This window comes from Colobus angolensis, unplaced genomic scaffold (genome assembly GCF_000951035.1).
Source record: "Colobus angolensis palliatus isolate OR3802 unplaced genomic scaffold, Cang.pa_1.0 Scaffold77, whole genome shotgun sequence".
Classification (NCBI taxonomy): domain Eukaryota; kingdom Metazoa; phylum Chordata; class Mammalia; order Primates; family Cercopithecidae; genus Colobus; species Colobus angolensis.
In genome coordinates, this window is record NW_012121487.1 from 2,656,872 (window position 1) to 2,681,428 (window position 24,557).

The 24,557-nt window shown below is 44.1% G+C and overlaps 2 protein-coding genes across 8 annotated transcripts in view; both read right to left on the minus strand.

Moving 5' to 3' along the window:
• The window catches only part of GON4L (gon-4-like (C. elegans)), a 292,893-nt gene that overhangs the window by 57,338 nt on the left and 210,998 nt on the right, over window positions 1-24,557 (minus strand). The window lies entirely within an intron of this gene.
• YY1AP1 (YY1 associated protein 1) overlaps window positions 1-24,557 on the minus strand; it is a 32,070-nt gene that overhangs the window by 7,387 nt on the left and 126 nt on the right. The window contains exons 1-9 of one of the 7 annotated variants that reach the window (XM_011928336.1): window positions 24,330-24,448; window positions 23,733-23,869; window positions 15,400-15,440; window positions 14,402-14,505; window positions 11,541-11,739; window positions 10,034-10,120; window positions 7,899-8,070; window positions 5,660-5,804; window positions 3,980-4,070 (exon numbers count right to left, since the gene is read on the minus strand). In XM_011928336.1, the coding sequence (XP_011783726.1) occupies window positions 3,980-4,070; window positions 5,660-5,804; window positions 7,899-8,070; window positions 10,034-10,120; window positions 11,541-11,739; window positions 14,402-14,505; window positions 15,400-15,420 (819 nt within the window). In that variant the 5' untranslated portion in view covers window positions 15,421-15,440; window positions 23,733-23,869; window positions 24,330-24,448. The other 6 variants (XM_011928331.1, XM_011928337.1, XM_011928338.1 and 3 more) reach the window with 6 other exon arrangements.

Genomic DNA, 24,557 nt, shown 5'->3' on the forward strand with positions numbered 1-24,557 from the left:
TCTCGATCTCCTGACCTCGTGATCCGCCCGTCTCGGCCTCCCAAAGTGCTGGGATTACAGGCTTGAGCCACCGCGCCCGGCCTCAATTTTTAAAAATTTAGAAAAAAAAAATTTTTTTAAAAGCTACTGGAATGTGTTCCACTAAAGTAAAAAGTAATACACCTGTAATCCCAGCACTTTGGGAGACCAAAACGGGTGGATCAAGAGGTCAGAAGAGCAAGACCATCCTGACTAACACAGAGAAACCCCATCTCTATTAAAAATACAAAAAATTAGCCAGGCGTGGTGGCATGTGCCTGTTATCCCAGCTACTCGGGAGGCTGAGGCAGGAGAACTGCTTGAACCTGGGAGACAGAGGTTGCAGTGAGCCAAGATCATCGCGACTTTGCACTCCAGCCTGGGCAACAAAGCAAGACACGGTCTCAAAAAAAAAAACCAAAACAAAATAAAAAACAAGGCCAGGCATGGTGTCTCATGACTGTAATCCCAGCACTTTGGGAGGCTGAGGCGGGTGGATCCCCTGAGGCCAGGAGTTCAAGACTAAGATCAAGGTTGCAGTGAGCCAAGACCGTGCCACTGCACTCCAGCCTGGGGGACAGAGCAAGACTATGTCTAAAAAAAAAAAAAAAGAAGTAATGCGAAAGCAAAGATGTGGAATTCAGGAAATAAGAGGATCTAACACAGTATGAGGCCAAAGGAATTCCTAGGATGATGGTGAAGAAAAAGCCCAAGAAGACATCAGTGCAGCAACCTGGAGAGCAACACTCTTAGAGTGGAATAGTGTCAGAGGGCTCAGGGAGCAATTTTTTCAAGATGAAAGTGACAGAATATCTAGAACGCCTGAACACACCAAAAGATGATCTGGGAAACAAAATGTTCAGCAGAAAAGGCAAGGTATCACAGTAACATAGTTGAGCTGCTGAAGGGCATTTATACAGTCCTTAAAATCTATTTTTTTTTTTTTTGAGACGGAGTCTCGCTCTGTTGCCCAGGTTGGAGTGCAGTGGTGCGATCTCGGCTCACTGCAAGCTCCGCCTCCCGGGTTCACACCATTCTCCTGCCTCAGACTCCCAAGTAGCTGGGACTACAGGGGCCTGCCACTATGGCTGGCTAAGTTTTTATATTTTTAGTAGAAACAGGGTTTCACTGTGTTAGCCAAGATGGTGTCAATCTCCTGACCTCGTGATCCACCTGCCTCGGCCTCCCAAAGTGCTGGGATTACAGGCATAAGCCACCACGCCTGGCCGACAGTCCTTAAAATCTTACAATGTAAATCCTGAATACAATCTAACCAAAATTGTTCCATAACTACCAGTGAGGAGTTTGGAGAGCATAAAATGTGCATGTTTGTGGTGGGAAAAAGGGAGTGAGGAGAGAGGTAAATCTTTGACTTCCATGGTTTATGGTTAATAAATAAGGCTTAAATCCAATACACCAGGAAGTACCAACTAGAGGCTGAGCCAAGAGAATTGCCTAAGGCCAAAAATTGAAGACCAGCCTGGGCAATACAGGGACACCCCATCTCTAAAAAAAAGAAAAAAACAATTTTTTTTTTGCCAGGCACTGTGACTCATGCCTATAATTCCAGCACTTTGGGAGGCCGAGGTGGGTAGATCACTTGAGGTCAGGAGTTCAAGATCAGACTGACCAATATGGTAAAATTATGTTTCTACTAAAAATATAAAAATTAGCCAGGTGTGGTGGTGCATGCCTGTAGTCCCAGCTACTCAGGAGGTTAAGGCATGAAAACTGCTTCAACTCGGTAGGTGGAGGTTGCAGTGAGCTAAAATTGTGCCACTGCACTCCAGCCTGGGTGACAGAGCGAGATTCTGTCAAAAAAAAAAAATTAATGGCCAAGCACGGTGGCTCACGCACATAATCCCAGCTCCTTGGGAGGCTGACGTTGGAAGAATGCTTGAGCCTAGGAGTTGAAGGCTGCAGTGAGTTATGACTATACCACTGTACTCCAGCCTAGGCAGGAGAGTAAGACCTCGTCTCAAGAAAAATACAAAAACAAAACGAAACCAAAGGCTGGGCATCACGGCTCACACCTGTAATCTCAACACTCTGGAAGGCCGACCTGAGGCAAGAGAACTGCTTGAGGTCAGGACTTCAAGACCAACCTGGGCAACAAAATGACACCCTGTCTTCACACAAAATAAAATAATTAGCTAGTCTTGGTGGCATGCACCTGTAGTACAAGCTACTCGGAAGGCTGAAGTGGAAGGATCACCCAGAAGTTTGAGGTTGAAGTGACCTATGATTGTGCCCATGCACTCCAGCCAGGATGACAAAGTGAAAACCAGTCTCTAAACAAACAAAGAAACAAACAAACAAAAAACAAACCATAAATAAATATCTAAATAAAAAAGAAGGCCGGGGGTGATGGCTCACGTCTGTAATCCCAACACTTAGGGAGGCCGAGGCAGATGGATCACCTGAGGTCAGGAGTTCAAGACCAGCTTGGCCAACACGGTGAAACCCCGACTACTAAATACAAAAATCAGATGGGCATGGTGGTGGGGGCCTGTAATCCCAACTACAAGGGAGGCTGAGGCAGGAGAATCGCTTGAACCCAGGAGGGAGAGGTTGCAGTCAGCCGAGGTTGTGCCATCACTCCAGCGTGAGGGTCAAGAGCGAAACTCCATCTCAATCAATCAATCGATAAGTAAAAAAAGTCGAGAAAAAGTATATAGGCTGGGCCTGGGCGACAGAGCGAAACTCTATCTCAATAAATAAATAAATACATGCATACATACAAACAAACACAGAGTTGAGAAAAAGTATATAGGCTGGGCACGGTGGCTTATGTCTTTAATCCTAGCCTCTGGGACGCCAAGATGGTGGATTACTTGAGATCAGAAGTTCAAGACCAGCCTGGCCAACACACAAAAATACAAAAAGTTAGCTAAGCGTGGTGGGCACGCCTGTAATCTCAGCTACTTGGGACGCTGAGGCAGGAGAATCACTTGAACCTGGGAGGCGGAAGCTGCACTGAGCCAAGATCATGCCATTACACTCCTGTACTCCAGCCTGGGTGACAGTGCAAGATTACAGTTGACCAAAAAACAAAACAAAACAAAAACCCAAACCATGTAAGTGGAATACTGCATATCATTTCTAGAAAGTTCAAGAAAGAGGCCGGGTGCAGTGGCTCACGCCTGTAATCCCAGCACTTTGGGAGGCTGAGGCGGGTGGATCACAAGGTCAGGAGATCGAGACCATCTTGGCTAACACGGTGAAACCCCATCTCTACTAAAAATACAAAAAAATTAGCCGTAGTCCCAGCTACTTGGGAGGCTGAGGCATGAGGCAGGAGAATGGCATGAACCCAGGAGGCGAAGCTTGCAGTAAGCCGAGATTGCGCCACTGCGCTCCAGCCTGGGCAACAGAGCGAGACTCTGTCTCAAAAAAAAAAAAAAGTTCAAGAAAGAATTATTACAGGGAAACATGGATTTGTGAAATCTTTTTTTTTTTTTTTTTTGAGACGGAGTCTCACTCTATCGCCCAGGCTGGAGTGCAGTGGCCAGATCTCAGCTCACTGCAAGCTCTGCCTCCCAGGTTTATGCCATTCTCCTGCCTCAGCCTCCTGAGTAGCTGGGACTACAGGTGCCCGCCACCTCGCCCGGCTAGTTTTCTGTATTTTTTAGTAGAGACGGGGTTTCACGGTGTTAGCCAGGATGGTCTCGATCTCCTGACCTCGTGATCCACCCGTCTCGGCCTCCCAAAGTGCTGGGATTACAGGCTTGAGCCACCGCGCCCCGCCTGTGAAATCTCTTAACAGGATGAAGATACTCCAGAGGAATGTAATGAATGAGTCAATATCCCTGAAAAGGCAACAGGGGAATTCATGTAGTATATAAGTAGGAGAAATTAGCTTAAGATAAAATAAGGTTCTTCTTTCCTCTCAGAATAACAAGAGAAAAGAACGGATATGTATTAGTGAGGTGCCTGGATGGCACATGCAGGAAACACTCACTTTAATGATGTTGTCAGGAGCTCTGTTCATGTTGAGGTTCTTGATTCTCACTGTCAGTTGGCGGGCAGTCTTGCAGGTTAGAAGGTACTTGCTGATTAGAGGGTTAAGAAACTCAGTCCCTTCAAAATGCTTCAGTCCTAAAGCTAACAAACTGAGAAAGGAGCAATGACACTAAATCTCACTTCACAGTCCTTCCTTCTAAAGGGCCTCCCCAGACTAACACATTTTACAATCTACTTTTTCTTATTTTTTCTTAAGACAAGGTCTCACTCTGTTAACTGGGCTGGAGTGCAGTGGCACAATCGCAGCCAACCGTAGCCGCTACTTCCTAAGCTGAAGCGATTCTCCAGTCTCAGCCTCCCAAAGTGCTGGGATTACAAGCATGAGCCCATGGCGTGTGGCCCAATCTACTTTTTCATTTTTTCAGACAGGATCTTGCTCTGTTGTCCAGGCTGGCGAGCAGTGGCATGATTACAGTGCACTGCAGCCTGAATGCCTGGGTTCAATCGATTCTCGCACTTCAGCCTCCCGAGTATCTGTGGCCATAAACGTTTGCTACCATGCCTAGCTAATGTTTTCTTTCATTATTTGTAGAGACCAGTTCTCACTTTGTTGCCCAGGCTGATCTTGAACTCCTGGCCTCAAGTGATCCTCCTGCCTCGGCCTCCCAAAGTGCCAGCATTACAGGTGTCAGCCACCATGGCTGGCCAATCTACTTTTTTGACAACTAATTCTTGCACAAGTTGGTGACTACTCAGTAGAAAATTTCAGGTATTTAGTGAGTAGTGATTAAGTACTATGAATAAGAATCAAATAGTTCACAATTAAGTAGGAGCAAGAGAAACTAGTCATAAATCATTAATAAATGTCAGATCATGATGAGCTGTATATTAACAATACAAAGGAAGTTCAAAGAGAATACATGAGAAGGAAAATGATCCTAATAAAACAAATATAAAATGAATAATAAGTACCCTGTCAGACAAATTAAACTGGCACCAATACTATTCTCTAACATAACATATATAATCATGGTTACATATATACATATTTGCTGATAACAGTGTGTCAATACACACAAAGAGCCATAAAAATGTTCATAATCTAGCTGGGCGTGGTGGCTCATGCCTGTAATCCCAGGACTTTGGGAGGCCAGGAGTGGGCGGATCATTTGAGGTTAGGAGATCAAGAGCAGCCTGGGCAACAGAGACCCTCACCTGTACACAAAAAATTACCCAGGTATAGTGGCACATGCCTGTGGTCCCAGCTACTCCATGGAGGCTGAAGCAGGAGGATCGCTCGATCCCAGGAGTTCAAGGCTGCAGTGAGCTGTGATTGCAACACTGCACTCCAGCCTGGATAAGAGTAAGATCTTGTCTCTAAATAAGTAACACGAAAAGTGAACCTCCTGCCTTGGCCTTTCAAAGTGCTGGGATTACAGGTGGGAGCCAACACGTCTGGTCTAAAACAATTTAAAAATGTGTGTGACAGCCCCCAAAAAGCAGTATTTGGCACAAATAAGCACGTCCTAGAGGAATCTGCTCATCTATACTGTTCTTCCTTTTGTCTTTTGTGTCCATGTTTTATTATACAAATCTTACTTCCCCTAAACTCCTCAAAGGAACTATGTCTTCTCCTTGGGATATTCTGCTGTTTTGATCCCCCAGAGTAAACACTTACTTGTCCTCAGCCTTGGTGAAGAGGATCTTATCCTGGGGATTCTTTGCCTTCAGGGAACACACTGGAAGTAACTCTGGATACATGAAAACCTTGCTTGTGGCCAGGATCCAAGCCACTTGCTTTGGCAAACAGGGAAATTCATTGGCTATAAGAAAATAAATCTCGGATAAATCAGCTTCTAGGAAAAAAGAGGGCTTCAAAAAGCCTGTGAATGCATTTCTGCATTTAGGTAGAGCTGTCCTTATCTAACCTGATTCCCTCCCATCTGCCCACCACTCCCCAAAGAGTTTCCACAGTCTTCTTCAACTAACATTACATCTAAAGGGAGTCCCATTCAAGGGCTATAAAAGTTGACTCTCTTATTCTTTTTTTTTTTTTAAGATGGAGTCTGGCTCTGTCACCCAGGTTGGAGTGTGTGGCGCAATCTCGACTCACTACAAGCTCTGCCTCCCGGGTTCACGTCATTCTCCTGCCTCAGCCTTCTGAGTAGCTAGGACTACAGGTGCCTGCCACCACACCCAGCTGTTTTTTTGTATTTTTAGTAGAGACAGGGTTTCACTGTAGACAGGATGGTCTCGATCTCCTGACCTTGTGATCCGACTGCCTCAGCCTCTCAAAGTGCTGGATTACAAGTGTGAGCCACTGAGCCCGGCCTCTTACTCTTTCTTATGTGTAACACTTTATTCACAAAGTAAAACAAACACTTAAAAAGTACCTAGTAATACCTGTCACATAGTGTATGCTCAAAAATGTTTTACCTCCTTTCCCCTTTAAATTTTTGAAGGATAATAGACCTTCAACAATGCTTTTTTTCTTCCAGGATAAAATTCTAGGCCAGGCATGCTGGCTCATGCCTGTAATCCCAGCACTTTGGGAGGCCAAGACAGGGGGATCACCTGAGGTCAGGAATTCAAGACCAGCCTGGCCAACATAGTGAAACCCCATTTCTACTAAAAATGCAAAAATTAGCCAGGCATGTTGGCACGCACCTATAATTCCAGCTACTCGGGAGGCTGAGGCAGGAGAATTGTTTGAATTTGGGAGGCAGAGGTTGTAGTGAGCCGAGATCACCTCACTGCGCTCCAGCCTGAGTGACAGAGCGAGACCCCATCTTAAAAAAAAAACACACACAAAAAAGATTCCAACTTCTTTAATCTCCCTCACAAATCTGGTATTCCAAATTTTACTTTTATTTGATTCTTACTTAACTTTCATTAAGTTCTCCCAGAATCCTCCTGAGGTTGGGAACAAAAGAACCATAAAAGGAATGAGACAATTCAGTCTCATTCATTTCTCTCTCTCCCTCTCAGTCTCTCACTTTCAGGAACCTCTGCATTTCTAGAGACAAAACTACTATATCCATATTTCTCCTTCCATAAGTGTTATTTTTATATCCCCAGAAGAAAGCAACAGGTCAACAGATGTGTAAGATAATACTATAATTTGGTATTAAATCACATTTTCATTACCATTTTGTATCACTTAATATAGCTATTAAAGTAGTTTGGGATCTGTGTCTGATATAGCACACTTAAATTCAACTATATTCAATTTAATGATAAGACTCAGGGATTTAAAATGGAATCCAAAAACAAACCCAAATCCAGAACAAACCACAAGTAATTTGCTAAATCAGCAAACAAATCAGAAGCAAATATTTGCTTAAGCAAACAGCAAATATTTTCCAAAAAATACTAAACCAATGCAAGCTAGAATCTAAACTGGCAAATTTTTTTAAAATACTGAATATGGCAAATGTACATCTCTAACATGCCTAACTTGCAAGACAACATTTCATTCAGAATGGAGACATCACCTATGATAGAATCATTATGGTAAATCAAGTTAGTTGATCTTAATGAAGAGAGTAAAAAGCTAAACATGACCAACTTTACCACCTGACTTTCATCTTTACCAGGCCCCAGTTTATTTTGATCTGACTCCTGATACCCCTCAGACTGCTGTAGTCCAATTCTTAGCACTGAGCCTCTTATCTCTACCTCCCATTATTCCTATACTGTCCACTGCCTCCATGCCTTACCCAGGCCCAGAGATTATCATGTAATTCTAGAACTCAGATAATGAGTACGAAGGGAGGATAGAAGAGAGAAGGAAGAAATTACAAATGTCCTGTGTCCTCCATTCCTAGGCAAGTATCCTAGGAAGTTACCTATGGGATAAGATTCCCACCACCTCTCACCACAAGTAAAAACTTAAAGCTGACACATCTGTCTCCTACCAGTCTTCTTGACAGTTTTATGAGGGCTGCAGTCAATGCTGACATGTGTGCTGAAGTCTTCAATAAGCTGCATAGCTCCCATCAAGTTACAGGGTTGGAACAGGGTCTGAAACTTGGGGTTGTACTGATGGTGAAGGGCGATGGAGCTTTGAGCAAAGGTTCCCAGCTCTTTCTGGGAAAACATGACACAAGGAAGATCTAAGACAATTTCAGACAATTAATACCAGTAGCCTTCAGAATCTAAATGAGAAGCTGACCTTTCTACTACAGGATAAAAACAGGTAAAAATCATCATGAAGTCTTTCACAATAAACTACTCTGTTAAGATTACGCATGAGTTCTCAAATATTCAGGGATTATATTCTTGTTTTATTTTTAAACTGTTTATCACTAAAGAATACATGGTCTAGCTCCCGAGCTAGAATTAAGAGGCTCAAGAATGAGGACTATTACTTAATTTATTTACTTTGAGACAAGGTCTCGCTCTGCCTCTCAGGCTGGAGTGCAGTGGCATGATCTCAGCTCACTGCAACCTCCTCCTCCCAGGCTCAAGCCATCCTCTCACCGCTGCCTCTTGAGAAGCTGGGACTATAGGCATACACCTCCACACATAGCTAATTGTTGTATTTTTTGTAGAGACAGGGTTTCGTCATGTTGAGCAGGCTGATCTCGCACTCCTGGGCTTACAATCTGCCTGACTCGGCCTCTCATAGTGCTGCGATTACAGGGATGAGCCACCTCACCCAACCAGGACATTACTTTTAAAACTGTTTTGTCTTTTGGTCTCAGAATAATGCCTACAACCAAGTACTCCTCATCCTCCTCTGAATACAGTAAGAGATAAAGACATCCTGTTGATCACCAAGTAAGTTTTAGAGTACTAGCAAATGTATTCTTCAAACTCCAAAGACGACTTGTTGAAGAAGCTGAGAGTATTATCATTACCTGTCCAAAAGTTTGAGGCAACTTTTATGAGGTAAAATTTGGTTTTGTTTTTGTGAGACAGGTTCCCACTTTGTTACCCAGGCTGGAGTGATGTATAATCATAGCTCATTACAGTCTCAATGTCCCAGGCTCAAGTGATCCTCCTACCTCAGTCTCCCAAGTTGCTGGGACTACAGGCACTCGGCACTATCCCCAGCTAATTTTTTTTTTGTAGGTTTTTTTGTAGAGATGGGGTCTTACTATGTTGCCCAGGCTGGTCTCAAACTCCTGGGCTCAAGCAATCCTCCCGCCTTGACCTACCAAAGTGCTGGGACTACAGGCATGAGCCATCACACCTGGCCAAATTTCAAATTTAAAAGCTCAGAATACCTCAAAACGTCATGAGCAAAACTAGCTCTACACATAAAACACTAATATTGAGCGTAATGAATGGATAATGAATTCAACACCTACATGTGTATTTACTTTACTATTTAATTTTTTTAAAAAAGAACACAGACCGGGTCTTACTATGTTGCCCAGGCTGTTCTTCAACTCCTGGGCTCAAGTGATCCTATTACCTCAGCCTCCCAAAGGCTGGAATTACAGGCGTGAGCCACTAAGCCCAGCCTCAACATCTATGAAACGAATAGCAGTACCAAAAACCTAAGAAGTCAGGGTGGATCTAAAGATGAGGAAGAGGACCCAATAAAAATATCAGAAGGACAGGCCACAGTGGCTCATGGCTTTAATCCCAGTACTTTGGGAGGCCGAGGTGGGCAGATCACTTGAGGTCAGGAGTTCTAGACCAGCGTGGCCAACATGGCAAACCCTGTCTCTACTAAAAATACAAAAAAAAAATCACCCACGCGTGGTGGTGCCTGCCTATAGTCCCAGCTACTTGGGAGGCTGAGGCAGAAGAATCACTTGAACTCGGAGGCAGGGGTTGCAGTGAACTGAGATTGTGCCACTGCACTCCATCCTGGGTGAAAGAGCAAGACCCTGAAGCCAAAAAAAAAAAAAAAAAAGAAAAGAAAAAATTGAATACACTCTTTGTTCTTTCATGTGAATCAGTGGCTTATCTTCACTCAGCAAACATAAGAAACCATAGCAATCAAAAATACCCAAGAGAGAAGAATAACTGTGATAAATAACCTGCCAAGCTAATTTTATATTCTAGTCTATAGAATTACAGCAATTTGGAAACTTACAAGACATATCCTGGTGCTACTGGCCTCCGGATTGAGATTGGGGTTGCAGGTGGCAAGAAGGTGGATTTGTGTCAAGAGCTGAACATGCTGGGGAGAGAAAGAAAATAATACAGTGATATGTTATGACACTGCCATTTCAGGAGCCCAGAGAGATTTTTTTTTCCCCTGGAGACAGAGTCTTGCTCTGTCACGCAGCTTGGAGTGCAGTGGTGCAACCATGACTCAATGCCCTCTTCAACCTCCTATGCTCAAGCAATCCTTCCACCTCGGCCTCCTAAGTAGCTGGGACCACACTGCCTGGCTATTTTATTATTATTATTATTCTTTTTTAGACAAGAGTCTCACACTGACTTCTGGGCTGGAGTACAGTGGCATGATCTCGGCTCATGGTAAACTATGCCTCCCAGGTTCAAGTGATTCTCTTGCCTCAGCCTCCCAAGTAGTTAGGATTACAGGCGTCCGCTGCTACACCCAGCTAATTCTTTGTCTTAGTAGAAATGGGGTTTCACCATGTTGGCCAGACTTGCTTCGAACACGACCTCATGATTCACCTCCCCTGGCCTCCCAAAGTGCTGGGATTACAGGTGTGAGCCATTGTGCCCAGTCTTATTTTTATTTTTTGTAGAGACAGGGTCTCACTCTGTTGTCCAGGCTGCTTTTGAATTCCCCAGCTCAAGCAATCCTCCCACCTCAGCCTCCCAAAATGCTGGGATTACAGGTGTAAGCCACTGCACCCAGCCCCGAGAGAGGCATTAACCACAAGATGTTTGCAACTTTATGACACATATTTTGCTTTCTGGAAAGAGTATGAGAACAACATAGGATCTTGGCATAAATTTCTCAGACATGTTCCCTCGAACAAAATGACAGAACCAGAGGAAGTTTAGCCTCAAAACAGAGGAACTGAGATTACAAAAGGAAAAGGCCGGGCGCAGTGACTCATGCCTGTAATCCTAGCACTCTGGGAGGCCAAGGCAGGTGGATCACGAGGTCAGGAGATCGAGACCATCCTGGCTAACACAGTGAAACCCTGTCTCTACTAAAAATACAAAAAATTAGCCGGGCGAGGTGGTGGGTGCCTGTAGCCTCAGTTATTCGGGAGGCTGAGGCAAGAGAATGGCGTGAACCCGGGAAGAAGAGCTTTCAGTGAGCTGAGATTGAGTCATTGCACTCCAGCCTGGGCAACAGAGCGAGACTCCATCTCAAAGAAAAAAAGAAAAGAAAAGAAAAAGGAAAAGGAAAAACACTTTCAGAATAGATTACTGAGGACCCTTTGAAATCTGTAATTCCGAATACCATTAGGGTCCTTATGTGCTCTCCTCCCTGAGCCACAGGACATGAATATGATGACTTCTCAAGCTTCTAACTGATGTGAAGATACTACAGTTTTAATAGGTAGTAAGGTAACTATCTCTGACATTCACAGTTGTTAATTTTGGATTATACCAAAGCCTCAGAGTTAGGCCTTGGTATAATTCAATATTAACATGACCAAGGAAAGTGTTACCTGCTCCATCTGCTGCTGGAGTCTCTTCCTCTGTGCTGGGTCCAGAATCAGGGTCTGATGAACTTCCTTACACTGGGGTTTAACCTTCTCTACCTCCTTCTGCTGTTTGGCTGAAGATTTCTTCATCTTCAGCTGTTCAAATAGTTCCTTTGCTATCTGATGTTGTTCATTTAGTAGGTTGGCCAGTAGTTCCTCAAACCTATCCCAAACAGGTGGATGACTGAATGTGAGTGTTTTCCTAGGTTCACAGCACATCCAATTCTTTCCAATGACGAGCAAACAGCCTGAACAATTTTCATTCCCTACTAATCCCCCCATTTCACTTTAGCCAACAGTCAAACTCCCAGCCTTATACAAATCTTTTCCCCGAGTAGTTAGCATGCATGAAATATGATTCTGTATTACACCCCATGCCGTTTCTCTACAATTCCTCTTCCAAATAATATACGAATGAAGAAAAAAAAACAAACATCTAGGGACAGAGAAATATATGGGTAAGAAAGCAGCCAAGGAGCTGGTGGGAACTCATCATTCTCATTTCCTCTTTCATGTACTTGTTACTCTCATCCCAGGTCCAGCTTGTCCCATTATCCTATCCACTCAGGCTGCACTGCCTTGCTATCTTAACAAGTCAAAGACTTTCTAGCATGAAGCAGGAAAAGGATAGTACACAGTAGTGCAAATGAACAGAAGCGAGAAATTAGTTCAAATACTACCCTACTGCTATCCATGAAGGCTATCTTCTTTTGGCCCTTTAAATTCCTCTTCCAAGGTTCCTAACCCTAACTTCCCACTCCTACTCTCCTGAAAGACTGTTTGCAGGGCTGGAGCAAAAATTCAAATACCTAGCATGTCAGTTCTATGTATGATTACTGTACCTTTTCTATGTTTACATAGAAAGAAATAAAGGGAGGATAAGATACCTAAGTGATTAAGCACATGCTGATACCCTATGCAACAGGATAAGATCTGCTGAAGTAGCTGTAACAAGCAGGTTATCATATTTCAAGGAATCCCCTACATTACATTACAGCAATAATTAAATGGTAACGTTTTTCAATAGTTTTTGCAGATAAAGATTACCTTTGAGTAAGTTTTCTTTTATAGTATTTACTGTGGGTTTGGGTGGCAGAGTAAAAACCTAAAGACTGTGGGACTGTCTATACAATCTTTACTGACAACTGAAAATTTGAACATTTGTGCTACCACCACTGAAGGAACAAAAGAGCAGAAGCATAAGAAAGAAGAAAATGGAAACATAGCCTGCACTTAGTTTTAATAAATATTATTTAGATAACTGATAACGGAAGCCCCAGAGATTTTGTTTTGACTGTCTTTTTCTCCTCTCTCTTCCTCATTGTGTTTTAAGATGTTTTTACTATCTATGGACTTACAGAATCCAGGATTTTTATTTAAAGATTAAAACAGGTTTGTATTTGCAATCAAAAGAGAAGCAGCAGCGGCCCAAGTACAGTCATGTGCCACATAATGTTTGAGTCAATAATGAACCACATATTCAGAGGTTGCTCCGTAAGATTACAGTACCTTTTCTATGTTTACATACATACGTACTTACCATTGTGTTACAACTGCGTACAGTGTTCAGTACAGTACAGTAACATGCTGTACAGGTTTGTAGCCTGGGAGCAATAGGTACGCAGTAGGCTAAACCATTTAGGTTTATGTAAGTACATTCTACGAAGTTTACACTATGATGAATCATTTAATACATAATGACGAATCGTTTAATGATAGATTTCACAGAGGGTATGACCATGAGATGATATATGACTATATTCCATTGAATACCAGAAGGTAACTGAATTCTAACAGGAATTTTAAATTAGTTCTACACTTTCCAAACTTTAAGAAGTTATAACGAGTTGATCAGCGAAACCAAAATGTTTATTAATCAAATCCCATTATACAGTCCCAGGATGAATGGTTCCATTCTGCTATACCAGAATTTTGTTCTATGAACTATAAATTAAAATAATGGGTCAAATACTGACTTAGCAATCTTAAGGTTTTTGATGTAGTTGTATTGTTATATTTGTTGTAATGGAGAATGACTAGTAATTCTAGTTTTTAGACATTGGTTGGCATATCTTATCTTTTTTCACTAAACTGGAAAATCCTTAAAGGTTTAGCTTTCAGATGGATTTCAAACTCTCTGCTTAGTAATGCTGTTAAGTTATAACACAGGACTAATTAGAGGGTCTATTCTCTTTGCTTTGTTCCACTTACAGCACAAAATGCATCCTGACCTGTTGCCATCCACCTAATGATTATATGCTGTTACAACAAAATAAAGTGCAGATGCAAATCCACCAGAAAATGAAAAAAATTAAAGCCTCTACTTTCTGGATGCTGTAACTCAAGTGCCAACTTCAGGCAAAAAGGTCAGCACATACGTTTCAGACTCCTCACTGCAGGTGCTTCAGGGTTTGCTCCACTAATGCTTAGGTGACTTAACAAATTTTCAGTCACATTTAGCAGATATTAATGGCACATAAAAAGAACGAAAGGGACAGACTCGGTATTATAATATCGGGTAGTTTGTGTGTCTGGCCACGTAAATTCCTACATACCTCTCCAGCACCACTCACCTGGAGAAGTGGATATGGATGCCAGCTACTGTTTTTTCTCCCTTCCCAAACAGATACAGCTTGGCCTACAGCTGCACTGCCCCATACCAAGGAGACTTCACTTGACACCTAACTCCTGACAGGGCTCTGCATCCTTACCTCAGTAACAGAAGCTGGTTGGGGATGAAAAATTGTTAACTGCAACTTCTGAAAACCTTTTCAGAAATAAACTATTCCTCTATTCCAAATCTCAAGATCTTTCAACTAGCCTACCGTAGAGCTTGAGGAGTGTTAAAGTTAGGTCGAGGCTCAGCCACACGCTTCTCCTCTTCTGGGCCGTCATCTTCCATGTTGGAAAATCCTATCTCATCTTGGAACTGTGGGCAAAGGGAAGGGAGGGTTTTCCTGGGGAATGGGCTTCTCAATGTTGCTCCAGTATTGGGAAAGAAAAGTGAAAAGTATAAACAAGACTTTAATAATGCTGGCACCCAGAAAGAGCCTACATCGAACCTTTGTTACTTCAGGACTCCCACAAACCCACATTTGGAAGGACTATTATGCCGGGAAAGAAGTCACTCAATCAGTCAACTTGTATCAGTATGGACAGAGCTAGAGTAACTCAAAATGATCAATCTCTTCAGAAATATCTTTTCAGACAAAATTATGGAAAAGGTAATTATCTGTGTGCAAAATACTTTAGTTGGCAATCTTTAAGGACACACCAAATGACAGTAGGGGAAGCCATCGAAAGTTTTCAAGGGACCAGATATGCTGGCTCACACCTATAATTCCAGCACTTTGGGAGGTCGAGGCAGGAAGATTACTTGAGACTGTGAGTTCCAGAACATAGCGAGAACCTGTCTCTACAAAAAAGCAAAAGAATTAGCTGGGCCTGTAGGTGCGTGCCTGTAGTCCCAGCTACTCAGGAGACTTAGATGAGAGAATTGCTTGAGCCCTGGAGGTCAAGGCTGCTGTGAGCTGAGATTTCACCACTGTATTCTCCAGAGCCTGGGTGACAAAGCAAGACTTTTGCTCAAAAAAAAAAAAAAAAAAGGCTTCAAGGAAAATTTTAATAACAATAACCTACATGTGGATAATCAAGAGTCTAGCAGTTAGCAAATTTCCCTTGTCATTATATTCTTTCCCAGGCAGACTAAAAGGAGAATTGGTTCAGTCCGTCTTCTAGAGGGAGCATCACAGAGACCAAAGGACACATTTTGTTGGAGAACCAATTTACAATCCCATGTTCTCACTTGAGGATCACTACTCACAGTTTCAAACAGATCTTCCATCAGTTCATTTGCTTCCTTTTCTGCAAAAAAGCCAAACAGCATGTTGTTGGTATAAATTAGATTCATTTTACAATAAGGAGGAATTCCATGTAGACAATGTATGACGTTTTCAACAAGGCATATGACAAATTCTTCATATTTATCCTTATTCTTTTTTGAGACAGGGTCTCACTGTGTCACCTAGGCTAGAGGGCAGTGGCTTGATCTTGGCTCACTGCAATCTCTGCTTCCCAGGCTCAAGCGATGCTCCCACTTCAACCCTCCAAGTAGCTGGGATCACGGGAGTGTGCTGCCATGCCCAGCTAATTCTTCTATATTTTGTAGAGATGGGTTTTCCTCATGTTGTCCAAGCTGTTGAACTCCTGAGCTCCAGTGATCCATCCACCTTGGTTTCTCAAAGTGCTGGGGTTGCAGGCTTGAGCCACAACGCCTGGCTATCCTTTTTTTTTTTTTTTTTTTGAGACAGAGTCTCGCTCTGCCGCCCAGGCTGGAGTGCTGTGGCTGGATCTCAGCTCACTGCAAACTCCGCCTCCTGGGTTCACGCCATTCTCCTGCCTCAGCCTCCCGAGTAGCTGGGACTACAGGCGACCGCCACCTCGCCCAGCTAATTTTTTGTATTTTTTAGTAGAGACGGGGTTTCACCGTGTTAGCCAGGATGGTCTCGATCTCCTGACCTCGTGATCCGCCCATCTCGGCCTCCCAAAGTGCTGGGATTACAGGCTTGAGCCACCGCGCCCGGCCCGCCTGGCTATCCTTAATTCATTTGTTCAAAAACATTTATTGAGTACTTACTATGTTTCAATCCCTGTTTTAGATGTTTGGGATATATGAGAGAATGAGAGAGAGAGAGAGAGAGTTCTAATCTCATGAAGCTTAAATTCTAATGGGAAGACAACAAAGAGAAAATGTGAGCTAGATGATTCTTTTTTTTTTTTTTGAGATGGAGTTTCGCTCTTGTTGCCCAGGCTGGAGTGCAATGGCACAATTTCGGCTCACTGCAACCTCCGTCTCCCGGGTTCAAGCAATTCTCCTGCCTCAGTCTCCCAACTAGCTGGGATTACAGGCATGCACCATCATGCCCAGCTAATTTTGCATTTTTAGTAGAGATAGGGTTTCTCCATGTTGGTCACGCTGGTCTTGAACTCCTGACCTCAGGTGATCCACCTGCCTTGGCCTCCCAAAGTGCTGGGATTATAGGCGTGAGCCACCACATCTGGCGCGATGATTTTATAAGTAGATGGCCTATCCAAACCGTCACAATGCTGAATGGAATCAAGAGACAAGTCTCCCAGCCTGGGCAAAATGTCAACATTATCTCTAAAAGAAAATTTATTTGGGCTTGGTCACACATGCCTATAGTCCCAGATACTTGAGAGGCTGAGGTGAGAGAATCTCTTGATTCCTAGAGGCAGAGGTTGCAGTGAGCCAAGACCGTGCCACTGCATTCCAGCCTAGGCGACAGAGCAAGACACTATCTCAAAAAAAAAAAAAAAAAAAAGAGAGCGAGAGAGAGTCAGAGACAAGTTTCCAACAATGTTTCATAGGGCCCTATCTTTGGACCTGACCTATTTAAGAACTCCATCAGTGAGTTAGAAGACCAAGAGAACATACTTAACAAATCTGTAGATGATGTAAAGCTGTAAAGCTGAAAGGGACTGCCAATGCAATTGATGGAAAATTCAAAATTACATTTTCTCAAATCAACTGGATGCAACACGAGGATAAATTTAAAGTTCTACGTTGAGGATTATTATTATTATTTTTAATATAGCCAGGGACTTGCTATGTTGCCCAGGCTGGTCTCGAACTCCTGGGCTCCAGTGATCCTCCCACCTCATCCTCCCAAAGTGCTGGGATTACAGACGTGAGCCACCCCACCTGGCAAGATCTTATATGTGTATTCAAGATACTACACGACTCATTAAGTCTCCAGAAGAAAACCAGAATCTCTAAATATAGTTTGACAGTGCCCAATGACAGACTAAATGAGAAATTAGGAAGCAGCTTGATCTTTACTTCCTCAGAGATCTTTGTTCTGAGTTCTGACTCTTGTTCTATAAATTTTCAAGGTTGAAATGATTATCATGTTAATGGGTAAAGAGCTTCAAATCTTTGGATATTTCATTTTTTTTTTTTAACTTTTATTCATTTGTTTTACCTTATGTGTTCCTCTACAATGGATATCTAGGAAGGTAATGACCATTCTAGCCATCTAGCATTCTGGTTCTTGATATCATGTAAAACGAGCGTTCTGATCTCTTTTTTTTTTTTTTGAGATGGAGTCTCGCTTTGTCGCCCAGGCTGGAGTGCAGTGGCCGGATCTCAGCTCACTGCAAGCTCCGCCTCCCGGGCTCACGCCATTCTCCTGCCTCAGCCTCCCGAGTAGCTGGGACTACAGGCGCCTGCCACCTTGCCCGGCTAGTTTTTTGTAGTTTTTAGTAGAGACAGGGTTTCACCGTGTTAGCCAGGATGGTCTTGATCTCCTGACCTCGTGATTCGCCCATCTCGGCCTCCCAAAGTGCTGGGATTACAGGCTTGAGCCACCGCGCCCCGCCTGAGTGTTCTGATCTCTGACACACAAAGCTATTTAGAAGATAAAAAAGACACTTTTTCAACAATCATTTTACTTTTGTCTCTACATCTACATACTCTACATGTTAGAGTTTTTGTTTTTGTTTTTTTGAGATGGAGTCTCGCTCTGTTGCCCAGGATAGGGTGCAGTGGTGCAATCTCAGCTCACTGTAACCTCTGCTTCCCAGGTTCAAGTGATTCTCCTGCTGCAGGCTTCCTGAGTAGCTGGGATTACAGGCACCCGCCACAACACCTGGATAATTTTTTGTATTTTTAGTAGAGACAGAGTTTCATCATGTTGGCCAGGTTGGTCTCCAACTCCTGACCTCAGGTGATCCACCCGCCTCAGCCTCCCAAAGTGCAGAGATTACAGGCATGAGCCACCGCGCCCAGCCGAGTACTTTGATTCTTAAAGGAGGATTTAATCCCCTGATATCCCAAAGGACAAACTATCCAGTGGAATTCCTGGATAAAACACAGGCACATAGTGTCTTTTCCTCAGAGGAAAGACATTTTTGTCAACAGAAGAATTTTGCTCTTCTGGGCATGGTGGCTCACACCTGTAATCCTAGCACTTTGGGAGGCCGAGCGTGGTGGATCACCTGAGGTCAGGAGTTCGAGACCAGCCTGGCCAACCTGGTGAAACCCCATCTCTACTAAAAATACAAAATTAGCTGAGTGTGGTGGCTAACGCTTGTAATCCCAGCTACTCGGGAGGCTGAGGCAGGAGAATTGCTTGAACCCGGGAGTCGGAGTTTGCAGTGAGCCGAGATTGCGCCATTGCACACCAGCTTGAGCGAAAAGAGTGAAACTCCATCTCAAAACAAAAACAAAAACAAAAAAAATTGATTTGCTCTACCAGAAAAATAATTATATTTCAGGAATTCCTTCAGGAATCCTATACCAGTACTGAAAGATCCTAGATTGGAAAATGAAAATGCCCAAATTATTAAGTCCTGAGATAGAGGAGCAGGGATCTTGTTTTGTCCATTACTGTATCTTAGTACCTGGAATAGTGCTTGGCACATAATAAGCACTAAATACATACATGGCAGTCTTGAGATAGGTTTGGCCAGGTGCGGGGGCTCACACCTGTAATCTCCGCACTTTGGGAGGCCAAGGCAGGTGGATTACTTGAGGTCAGGAGTACGAGACCAGCCTGGCTACTGGCCAACATTGTGAAAGCCTGTCTCTACTAAAAATACAAAAATTAGCCAGGCATGGTAGTGCGTGCCTGTAAACCCAGCTGTCAAGAGACTGAGGCGGGAGAATCACTTGAATCCAGGTGGCAGAGGCTACAGTGAGTCGAGATCATCCCACTGCATTCCAAACTGAGCTAGAGAGCAAGACTCCATCTCAAAAAAAAAAAAAAAGAAAAAAGAGATGGTTGGTCCTACTTTAAAGTACACTGGACTTCTAAAACACAAGTGAAATACTGATCAGCTTTAAAAAGAGAACTGTCATAACTACCCCAATTTAGTTCCAAGACTTAGGTGTCCCCACCAAGGCAACATTAACACAGTAAGAAGGCTATTCCAGTTTATTTTAGAGAAAATCTTTGATTTGGTAAGCAGGTAAAAATTTTGGCTGGGCATGCTGGCTCAGGCCTGTAATTCCAGCAAATTGGGAGGCTGAGACAGGAAGATGGCTTGAGGCCAGGAGTTCGAGACCAGATTGATCTACATAGCAAGACCTGGGCCAGTTGCAGTGGCTCACTTCTGTAATTCCAGCACTTTGGAAGGCTGAGGTGGGTGGACGACTTGAGGTTAGGAGTTCGTGACCAGCCTGGCCAACGTGGTGAAACCCTGTCTCAACTAAAAACACAAAAATCAGCAGGGCGTGTTGGCACGCACCTGTAATCCCAGCTATTTGGGAAGCTGAGGCAGGATAATCACTTGAACCTGGGAGGTGGAGGTTGCAGTGAGGCAAGATTGCGCCACTGTACTCCAGCCAGGCGACAAGAGTGAAACTCCCAAAAACAAAAACAAAACCATAGCAAGACCTAATCGCTATTAAAAAAATAAATTATATAAATATACATGCACATATATACACACTACACACACATATCACATGTACGTTTTGAGAAAAATAACACCATGAACCTACTACCCGCTAAAAATTTGGAGAAAATATTAAACTTTACAAATTTACAGAGTATTCTTACACAGGGGCCATGTCAATAGAGAGAAAGGACTAACAGACCATTTTTCCTAAAACTTCTCCATTATCTCACTGAATCCTATTATCTGTCCTATTAAAACACCTTTTTGAATTTCCTGCTCTTTGTGCGTGTGTGTGTGTGTGTGTGTGTGTGAGACAGAGTGTTGCTCTGATGCCCAGGCTGGAGTGCAGTGGTGTGTGATCTCAGCTCACTGCAACTTCCCTGTCCCAGTTCAAGCAATTCTTGGTTCCCTAGTAGCTGGGACTACAGGTGCACTCCAACACATGTGGCTAATTTTTTGTATTTTAGTAGAGACGGGGTTTCACCATGTTGCCCAGGCTGGTCTTGAACTTCTGAGCTCAGACAATCCGCCCACCTCATCCTCCCAAAGTGGTAGGATTACAGGCATGAGCCACCCCACCTGATCAATTTCTTGTTCTTTTAAAAGTACAGTAATTATTTTTAATTTCTAGTACTAAATTAATGGGTAGTCTGTCAAATAGCTACTGGATTTTACATCAGGAGGGCTTTCTACACGTATGTATACCCAAAAATGACAGTAAGACCTTTTTACGGCCGGGCGCGGTGGCTCAAGCCTGTAATCCCAGCACTTTGGGAGGCCGAGACGAGCGGATCACGAGGTCAGGAGATCGAGACCATCCTGGCTAACACGGTGAAACCCCGTCTCTACTAAAAACTACAAAAAACTAGCGGGGTGAGGTGGCGGCACCTGTAGTCCCAGCTACTCGGGAGGCTGAGGCAGGAGAATGGCATGAACCCGGGAGGCGGAGCTTGCAGTGAGCTGAGATCCGGCCACAGCACTCCAGCCTGGGTGGCAGAGCGAGACTCCGTCTCAAAAAAAAAAAAAAAAAAAAGACCTTTTTACATAAACTCACTGTGGAAATATATCCCAAAACAGGTAAGGAATACAAATGATGTTTGCCTTCTTTTCAAACCAACAGTTCCTTTATACAAAAACACCAGCTGATACAAAACATATTTTTTTAAAGTACAAAGTTCCATGCAGAGTGTAAACACTTTACGGTTACTCTTAAGAATAAGTAGTGACAAAGTCTTTGCAACAGGGTTATAAAATTTAAACTTCTAGGAATATGTTTCCCTCTTCCTTGTCCTTTTGAGAGCTGCCACCATCATACAATTCACATCATCTCTTCAACCACAGAAAAGTAGCATCTCTTAAAGCACAGAGACCATATATTAATCTTTGTGTCTCCTGCATAGGCTTAACTCAGTGTTTGTTATAACTAAGCTAAACTCCAAGACAGGAGCTTCAAATCACCTCACGCCCAATCCAAAACTGAAAAAAAGGCGCTTCTCAGAGTTTGAGAACAAAAAGATACTGACAAAGAACAAAGCCATAGATACTTGTGCTACATTAGCTTCTCCTTTTACCAAATACAAAATTGTTTACTAACACTGCAGAAATAAGTTTGCAGATGATAAAAATAATACATAAAAAACATAGATCCTAAAGTTCTACTGTCAACATGTTCAAATACTATCATAGACTCCTTCACCTTAAACTCATACTAACATCCACACACCCGAACAAAGAAAATGAAAGGTTTTCAAATGAGACCTAAATATAAATTGGCTCTATGTCATTACACTTTAAGTTCCTAAAATCATATGTATAAATCATGTGATTGTGCTTATGCTCATCTTCTAACTTGAGGGCCCAGTGTCTTTCATCAGAGAAGGATAAATGACCCCCCCAAAACTTTTAAGAACCACTAATCTAGCCTATCAAGAAACATCCCATTTTCCAGAAGAATACAGTTAAGTTGGCTTAGTTCATGCATTCTTCCCTCATATTCACAGAGGGGATTCTTACTATATGAAATCAATCTTTCAAAGGATTCCTTCAGCCCAGCCAAGAAGTTCCAACATCCAGAGGTACCTATATTAACAATCACCAGAACCCAAAAACAGTTCTCTCATTTTAATTCCACACTGCTCACTCAATATCTACCACTGTCAAAACAATTCCCCTCATATTGCATCCAAGCTATTTACAGAGACACCTTGATTATCCTCACCCCAAGGCATGGACGATTTATTGAACAGGCAGTCAACAAATATTTGTTGAATGAATGAAAAAGGATCCTTCCTCCCACAGATTTCAAGTTAAGCTGTCAGCCACCCATGCAGCTGCTCTGGTAGAAGTTAAGCCGTGAAAGTCTTCTCTCCCTCACACATACAACCTCAAGTGTCAGAAATGCTCTGCTTCCCCCATAAACAAAATAATATAGCCATAGATATGCATTTCATACAGGTCAGACTGGGCAAGGACATCTACTTTCCACATACATATCTGACACCATCAGTCTCCTCCAAATACAATCCAACCAGTCATATGAGCTCCTATCTTTCCAACATACTCAGATTTGCCGACAAAGACTTCCTGAGGCACCATGGTATGCTGAATATACTGCTGCAGTAGTAGTGAAAATATGGGAGTTACAGTCTCAACTTTGTCACCAATTTAACACGCGGCCTTGGAGAAGTTCTCTCCTTATGCCTAAATTAACTATTTTGTAAAATGGAAGAAAGCATCCTACCATTTTCACAGATTTAGTATCACAAAGAAACTGAAAGCGCGTTCTTATTGTATTGTAAACTATTACTATAAACCCGCGACAACAAATAAGGCCACCCATTCTTTACAGCTTTGTAGCAATGATTCCGTTGAAGATATTTTGGGCCTTCACATTTACACAACTCACTCTAACCAAAGGCACAAACTATTCTTAAGACCACAACTGGCTATGCCAAGTTTCTCCCCTCCATGACCTCACAGACACATGCTGTATAGAACACTACCATTGCCACTCTTTCCCAACAAGTAACTAGCGGCTCCCAATCCCTAAAATACACGCACATACCAACCTGCAAGGAACCTCCCAACATTTATTCAAGAAATAAGCTAACTTACAAGGGGAACTCCATTACACTTACACAAATAAAGGCAAACTCTTCCGGAAACACTTTCCATCCTCGCATACACACACCAACACAGCCGCTACACATCAACAGACCATCTGTCTTCTAGACCAAAAACACCTCTTTCCACGGAAAAACTAATCAGTGACATTTATTAAACTTACAACACTGAGATCATCCTGCCGTTCCTACATACCATTCAACGCGGCAGGGACACCACAGACCTTGTCACACAGGTAAACTCCCCTCTCAGGATCGTGTCCTCGACCACTCTTATCCCTTAATTAAACACACACAAACTGGACTATGGGGGAGGCTCCGATCATGCCTACAAACACAAACTAACCTGTCAGGGGCACACACGACTCCGCCTCCACTCGCTTACTTTCCAGCCCCCTCTGGGAGTCCGCCTGTCAGGGACACCCCTTCACCCCGCCTGGAGGGACTTCCCGGTAGGCTCAGGATCCCCCTCCCTGCTCTCCCCTCCCCCATCTTCACCACTGCTCTCCCGGAGGTCCAGGTCCGGGAGATGACAGTGGCTCCCAGGAAGCCCAGGATTCGATCGCTGAGAGAGTGCTTAGGCCCGAAGGCCTGCCCAAATCGTTCTACTCACCGTGTCGGAGGCCGAGGCCGAGAGCGACGAGTGTGCAGGGAAGTGGGGAAGAGGGGGTGGCCGCCAGGCTCCTCCGCTTCCCTGGGTCCACGGCGGATCCCTCCCGCTTGTCAGGAGGCGGCCAGCGGGTAAGCTGACTGGCGGAAATGCGAGAGAGGAGAAGGGAAAGGTGGAGGCTAAAGGGGGCAAACTGAGGGGAGGCGGGTCCCGCAACCGAGACTGGGATCGTCTCCCCTCCGCAAAGCGAACCCAAAATGGCGGCGGGAGCGGCGGCGGTGGCGGCGGCTGCTCCTCCAGAGGGAGGGAGCGAAGGGCGCCTAGCGCCCCCCCAACCTCCCACTCCTCCCTCCTAGCGTTCTTCCCCACCGTCCCCCGCTCCGCCCGACTCCGGCCGCGTAGCGCGCACGCCCGCCCGCAAGCGTAGTAGTGTCTACCGGCTAGTCGCTGGCTGCTCCCACCAACCACCACCTTCGGCCGCCCCGCGCGCCAGCCAGCCCGTACGCGGTCACCCACGGGAACCTCCTCGCCCAGTCCCCCATTCCCTCATTCCCACTCAGGCCCTGTCAAGCCGGCTCCGGCGCAGACCCTCACGCGTACCTTCAGCGGCGCAAGCCCAAGCCTCTTCCACCTCCTCTTCCCGCTCCCACGGCCACCAACCGCCGCCAAAGTAGCCGCTGCCAGCACCCCCGCAACCCCCAACGCTCGCGCGTGCGCCTTCCACAGTCCCCACCGCGGGACTGTTCCATTCCTGTCGGCTGCAGGGGCAGGAGAGGAAGGGGCCGGCAAAGCGAGTCTGGCTTGCCGTTTGACTGGAATTGCCAGGGT